Consider the following 7,293-nt stretch of genomic DNA (forward strand, 5'->3'; position numbering starts at 1 on the left):
AGGACTGATTAAGAGACTACCTTTAAAGTTGTGAAGCAGAGCAGGCTAGGGCTGCTGCTTTTCATCCTAGTGGATAAGGTAAGGGAGCAGGTCCTGGAATGGGCCTCTCCTTTTAAATGCGATCTTGTTCCCAGCCCTGGAGAGCAGGATGGGCACGCTGCCTTGTCCCACCTGCTGTTTCTGTTTGTTTGATGCAAAGAGGACAATTTAGAAGACCTCTTTTTGGTTCAGGAGATCCTACCAGAGGAAGAAACATAGGACCTGCCTGCCAGCCTTTCATTTTTCCTTGCCCTATCCTTTGTGGTAGTGGAGCCTGGATGCTGTTACCCATGTAAAAGGAAAGGTTTAAAGTGGTATCCTTTGGGCTTTTATCAGAACATGTTGCTGAACACCAAGCTTTTCAAGATGGTCCTCCTGAGCATCCTTAGAATCCTTCTTCTTTGGGGACTGGTGCTTTTTATGGAACATAGGGTCCAAATGACACAGGTAGGGCAGCCCTCTACTGCCCACCTGACTGAGGCCCCTACCTTGCCCCTGATTCAGAAGCTGCTAGAAGAAGCCCCTGGCAAGCAGCAGAGGAAGCCGCGGGTCTTAGGGCATCCTTTACGGTATATGCTGGAGCTGTACCAGCGTTCAGCTGACGCAAGTGGACACCCTAGGGAAAACCGCACCATTGGGGCCACCATGGTGAGGCTGGTGAGGCCGCTGGCTAGTGTAGCAAGGCCTCTCAGAGGTGAGTTATCATACTATATTGTTCTGGTGGGGGGGGGGGGGGAGAAAAATGGGGAAGAAAAGTGTAGAAAAAAGTGGATCTGTCAGTTTTCTGTCAGGCTTCACATTGCCTACAGGGTGGGTGGTTTTCAAAAGATGGCACCCTTGGGAGAACCTGGCTCCAAATTTGCTTCCCTTTAGGGCTCCAATTTAAAAACAGATTGCCTTGGGGCCTCCCTGAGGACTTTCTCCCAGGCCCCAGGGCAACTCATTGATGTGTCAGCTCCTAGCTTTCAAAGAAAGTTTTAATGCTTATTATATCACTGAAAATTATAACTGAGAAATACTCATTATGTTCTGTGGAGGGCTGTTTGTCTTGTTTTATTCTTAGAAGACAAAAGGTACAGGATGTTGAGTTGGGGAAATTTACAAGGCCTCAGAAAGGACAGAAACAGGCTCACACCTGAGAGTCTGTTATTGTATTGAATCCTTAATGATAGGGACCCTCCTTAGCTGTCCTGAAAGGCTTAGCCGGGTTTTTAAAGAAAAGGGAAACAGACAGCAAAGTTAAATGACTTGCAGAGGTCACAAGGATAGGGTGGCAGAGGCAGGAGTTGAGCTTCAAGTCTGTCTTATTTTATAGTCTGTCCATAACTACTTAAGTGTTTTGAATGTCATACCCTGATATCCTTGTACACGAAGCAGTTTTTCTGTTTAGACTATGTTGCTAGTTTGGGTTTGTGGTACCAAATGTATTTTGGAATTTTCTTTGTTTCCCTCATAGTTGCTTCTGCTTTAAACATCTTCATTAGAGACTGATCTAGGGCAGTAGTGGGCTTATGCAGTGCAGGGTTCTCTAGGGAATGAAGAAAGCCATCAAGTTCAAGGAAATCTTGGGAACCTGGTGAAATCAATCTTAAGCCTTTGCTAGTCTCAAAGATGACAACAGACATGATTTACCTCCCTCCTCCAAGTAAAACAACCACCATTCCCTTAAGCTAAACTTGAGTGTGTGCTTACCATGTGCCGGGTATTAGGCACAGTACTTTTACAAACATTATCTTCCTTAATCCTCCCCAATATCATATGAAGTAGGTGTGTGTGCGAGCTCAGTTGTATCTGATTCTTTGTGACCCCATGGACTATACCTGCCAGGCTCCTCTGTCCATGGAACTTTCCAGGCAAGAGTACTGGCGTGGGTTGCTATTTCCTCCTCCAGGGGATCTTCCCATCCCAGGGATCAAACCCACATCTTCTGTGTTTCCTACATTGGCAAGAGGATTCTCCTACTACTGCTCCACTATGGAATACTATGAATATACCCATTATATAGGTGAAGAAAATGAAGCTCAGTGTAACACAGCTAGTAATTAATAGAGCTGGGGTTTCTAACCCGGGCTTTCAGGCTTCAGAGCCTGTGCTTTTAATTACCCTGCTGTGCTGACTGCTTAACAGACTTTAACTGAGCACCAAGCACTGTGTTGGGGTTGGGTATAAAAAGGCAAATAACTGCTCTGGGAGCCCCCACTATAGTAGAATGGGTATATAAGTAACAACATGATGGTGGTACAGCACAGCAAATGCTTTGAAAAGGATAAACAGTAGGGTTCCTGGGGCTCCAAGAAGAAATGGCTTGCTACTTAGGGCAAGGAGAGGGAAAGGCTGAAATAGTTGAAAGGCCTCATTGGAGAGGCGGCATTTGAGCCAGACTTTGCAGGAGTAAAGAGACTATGGATACAGGGAGGGAAGTGCATTCTGATTGAGGAAAAAGATAACTTGATAAGGTTGGAGATTCACTCGACAAGTATTTATTTAGCAACTGCTAAGTGCTAGGCATTGTTCTAGGTGTTGGAATGTGATCAAGATGGGCATGGTTCTCTGGGTGAGACAAGTAAGTCAACATGGATAGTAGTAAATTGTGGTAAATGCTACCAAAGAATGAAATAGGTGGTTCTGATAGAGAATAGCAAAGAAATCTTCCCTTTGCATGGGATTGTCAGTGAAGGCATGTTTGAAGAGGTGACATTTGAGCTGAGGTCTGTAAGGTAAGAAGCTTGGCATGAGAAGAGAGGAGAGAATTCTGATCTAGGCAGAGGGAACAACATGTACAAAGGCCTAAAGGTGGAAACAAGTACTTGAAGAATAGAAGGAAGATCAGGATGGTTGGAGCCTAGTGAGATTGTAGAGAGTCGTGGGATATGAAACTGATGAGGCTCAGGGATGCAGTGGTCATTACAAGCGATCTGGATTTCACTCATAAGCTGCATAAGTCAATTCTGTACAGATGATATGAGGCTAGAAAGTAGAATATCTAGAATTAGGCCAGTATCTTGGTCTGACTGTGGGACATACTGGTATCTAGGGACTCTGGAAAGGATCCAGAAATGGATGACAAGAGAGTTGGGTCTGATCATTCCATCAGAGAGATGATCCAGCTGAATCAGGCTTGCTTTGAGAGCTATCCCAGGTTCAATCGCACAGGATGTGTGAGTCAGACATTTCTCTGAAAAGTCCTGAGCAGACCCTTCCTGGCCCTGATCCTTAGCAACCCCACCCTGCTTCAGGAAATATGTGATGTCAGGGTCTGAAAGGAAAGGGCAGTTCCTCACCAGACTGCCTGTTAGAGATTCGGTTTAGATTCCTTTTCAGGCAGGGTGGGGCAGATGTATGGGTGGGTGTCTTGGAAAGATTATTATAGGATGGGAGTATGGAGTAACTCGAGAAAGCAATTACAAGCCTGGCTTGAGCTCTGTCTGAATGATATCCAAGTACCCAAACTTGAGGGTGTATTAAGCATGAGTTGGAACCTGAACTTAAAAAAAAAAAAACTTCATGTATGGTTTCACTCATATGTGGAATATAAAAACAAAAATTAAAAACTCAGAAACAGATCAGATTAGTGTTTACTAGCGGGTAAAAGGGTTGGAGAGTGTGCGAAATAGGTGAAGGGAGTTAATTGTGTGGTAACAGATGATGGTAACTAAGCTTGTGGTGGTGATCACTCTGTAGTGTATACAGATGTTGAATTATGATGAATTATGATTATGAATTTTGCGCCTGAAATTTGGATACATTACTAAAAAAATCCTGATGCATCAAAACATTCAAGAGCTTCTATGTTGAACATCCCAAGCTTACTGAATTCCAGGCTCATGGATTCAGTGGAGAAGGAAGATTAGGTAGATAATATGTAAATTAGCATGGCCATGGTTAGTGACTGGACATGGAAAAACAGACTGGTTCTAAATAGGAAAAGGAGTACGTCAAGGCTGTATATCGTCACCCTGCTTATTTAACTTATATGCAGAGTACATCATGAGAAACACTGGGCTGGAAGAAACACAAGCTGGAATCAAGATTACCGGGAGAAGTATCAACAACCTCAGATATGCAGATGACACCACCCTTATGGCAGAAAGTGAAGGGGAACTAAAGAGCCTCTTGATGAAAGTGAAAGAGGAGAGTGAAAAAGTTGGCTTAAAGCTCAACGTTCAGAAAACGAAGATCATGGCATCAGGTCCCATCACTTCATGGCAAATAGATGGGGAAACAGTGACAGACTTTATTTTTCTGGGCTCCAAAATCACTGCAGATGGTGATTGCAGCCATGAAATTAAAATAAATAAGACGCTTGCTCCTTGGAAGGAAAGTTATGACCAACCTAGACTGCATATTAAAAAGCAGAGACATTATTTTGCCAACAAAGATCCGTCTAATCAAGGCTATGGTTTTTCCAGTAGTCATGTATGGATGTGATAGTTGGACTATAAAGGAAGCTGAGGGCTGAAGAATTGATGGTTTTGGACTGTGGTGTTGGAGAAGACTCTTGAGAGTCCCTTGGACTGCAAGGAGATCCAACCAGTCCATCCTGGGGGAAATCAGTCCTAGGTGTTCATTGGAGGGATTGATGTTGAAGCTGAAACTCCAATACTTTGGTCACCTGATGTGAAGAGCTGACTAATTGGAGATGACCCTGATGCTGTGAAAGATTGGGAGCAGGAGGAGAAGGGGACAACAGAGGTTGAGATGGTTGGATGGCATCACCAACTCAATGGACATGGGTTTGGGTGAACTCCAGGAGTTGGTGATGGACAGGGAGGCCTGGCGTGTTTTGGTTCATGGGGTCACAAAGAGTCGAACACGACTGAGCAACTGAACTGAACTGAACTGATGGTTAGTGATAGGTGAAGATGACAGAAGGGTTTTTCTTGCTATTGACCTTTTTTGTAATCGTTGCTCTTGACCTTTGCCAGGAGAGGGCGCAGAAGGTCAGAGCACTGCAGGTCCTGCTTTTCAACGCTTTGGCCACTAGGTGTCAGCATCACAGTTTAGATTAAAATAATCACTTTGTAGCTCAGCTGGTAAAGAATCCGCCTGCAATGAGAGAGACCTCAGTTCGATCCCTGGGTTGGAAAGATCCCTGGAGAAGGGAAAGGCTACCCACTCCAGTATTCTGGCCTGGAGAATTCTATGGACTGTATAGTCCATGAGGTCGCAAAGAGTCAGACAAGGCTGAGCGACTTTCACTTTCAAAAGATGCATCTTTTAAGTAGACTTTTTAGTTGAGGTCATTTATATGACTGGGCCTTGTTGAAAACGGTATTTACGATGAATGGGGTAAACGAAGAATCATTTCCGGTAAGGAATGGAAAAGAGGGAGATTGAGGATTAAGGGAGAACCTGCCCAATAATGGAATAGCTGCTCAAGAAGAAACTCAAATAGAAAGCAAAAGTAGTAAATACCTGTCCCAACTAGAAAAAATTATTTTGTGGCATCTCCAACCCAGATTTGAAGCAATAGCAGACCATACCCCCCAATATTGGACTGTCACCCTAAAGCTGCCACTATATAGTGATATAGCATGAGGATTTATTATTAATTCATATGTTTCAATGACCCTCTTAATTGGTCACCTTTTTAATAGTCAACTAAATAATACAATATATACAGACAGTTCTGTATTTGAGGTGTTTTTCTCCGTCTAGGGGTATGAGTGATCTAAAAATGAGCCACAATTTGTCATCTTAAGGGAAAAAGACTTGGGCTCAAATCTTTATTCTAACAAGCACTGGCTTGTGTGTCCTCTGGCATAGCTTCTCTGAGCTTCAGTTTCCTTGTCTGCAAAATGGGAATAACAACTATCTCATAAGGCTATTGTGGATTCAAGAGCTAATGCATGTAAAGCATCTAATACATTATATAAGTGCTCAATAGATCGCTATTATGATCTTAAATTCATTTCAAAGCTGCTTGTCAGTTTGTACTGAGCAGGTCTGTTAGGGAGACTAAGGCTAGGATGTAAGAAGCTAACGTTTTGCTCTTGTTCCCTCTTACTAATGCAGGCTCCTGGCACATACAGACCCTGGACTTTCCTCTGAGACCAAACCGGGTAGCATACCAACTAGTCAGAGCCACTGTGGTTTACCGCCATCAGCTTCACCTAACTCATTCCCACCTCTCCTGCCATGTGGAGCCCTGGGTCCAGAAAAGCCCAACCAATCACTTTCCTTCTTCAGGAAGAGGCTCCTCAAAGCCTTCCCTGTTGCCCAAAACTTGGACAGAGATGGATATCATGGAACACGTTGGGCAAAAGCTCTGGAATCACAAGGGGCGCAGGGTTCTACGACTCCGCTTCGTGTGTCAGCAGCCAAGAGGTAGTGAGGTTCTTGAGTTCTGGTGGCATGGCACTTCATCATTGGACACTGTCTTCTTGTTACTGTATTTCAATGACACTCAGAGTATTCAGAAGACCAAACCCCTCCCTAAAGGCCTGAAAGAGTTTACAGAAAAAGACCCTTCTCTTCTCTTGAGGAGGGCTCGTCAAGCAGGCAGTATTGCATCTGAAGTTCCTGGCCCCTCCAGGGAGCAAGATGGGCCTGAAAGTAACCAGTGTTCCCTCCACCCTTTTCAAGTCAGCTTCCAGCAGCTGGGCTGGGATCACTGGATCATTGCTCCCCATCTCTATACCCCAAACTACTGTAAGGGAGTATGTCCTCGGGTACTACACTATGGTCTCAATTCTCCCAATCATGCCATTATCCAGAACCTTGTCAATGAGCTGGTGGATCAGAATGTCCCTCAGCCTTCCTGTGTCCCTTATAAGTATGTTCCCATTAGCATCCTTCTGATTGAGGCAAATGGGAGTATCTTGTACAAGGAGTTTGAGGGTATGATTGCCCAGTCCTGCACATGCAGGTGACAGCAACGGTGCAGCTAGATCAGGTTTGCCCAAGAAATTCGAAAAGGATTTATAATAAATACTGTTAAATCTGAGAGTGCTCAACCCAAGTGCTCTACCCAATTTGTAGATTCTATTCCTTGCCTTCAGCATTGTACTTTAAGCCTTCTTCCCCTATTTATGAGTGCCTCACTTTATAAAAACAGTTCTGATGCCAAATATCAGTATGTTTTGACCACTAGTCAATCTTCTGAGGATCTAGACGGTTTGGGGTGAAGACAGCAACTTAAGATTTTATACTCCTCTTCCTTGCCTCCTGAATCCTAGAAACTATTACCTAATTGAAGAGACTGCTTGCTTCTGTGTTTGGATTTCCCTCTAAATCTAAAACTGTTTCTTAGAT

General features: G+C 44.0%; 1 protein-coding gene across 1 annotated transcript; it reads left to right on the top strand.

Moving 5' to 3' along the window:
• The first annotated feature begins 405 nt into the window (after window positions 1-405).
• BMP15 (bone morphogenetic protein 15) lies at window positions 406-6,911 on the top strand. The gene is made up of 2 exons (XM_052663710.1): window positions 406-733; window positions 6,055-6,911. The coding sequence occupies exons 1-2, from the start codon at window positions 406-408 to the stop codon at window positions 6,909-6,911; spliced, it is 1,185 nt and encodes a 394-aa protein (XP_052519670.1).
• The last annotated feature ends 382 nt before the right edge of the window (window positions 6,912-7,293 follow it).

Source organism: Budorcas taxicolor, chromosome X (assembly GCF_023091745.1).
Source record: "Budorcas taxicolor isolate Tak-1 chromosome X, Takin1.1, whole genome shotgun sequence".
In the NCBI taxonomy this organism is placed as follows: Eukaryota; Metazoa; Chordata; class Mammalia; order Artiodactyla; family Bovidae; genus Budorcas; species Budorcas taxicolor.

What these genes read in the sequence shown, in the direction of transcription:
- BMP15 (XM_052663710.1), top strand. Translation starts at nt 406, where the DNA reads ATGGTCCTCCTGAGCATCCTTAGAATCCTTCTTCTTTGGGGACTGGTG. An exon ending in TGTAGCAAGGCCTCTCAGAG is followed by an intron (nt 734 to 6,054) that starts GTGAGTTATCAT and finishes TTACTAATGCAG; the next exon opens with GCTCCTGGCACATACAGACC.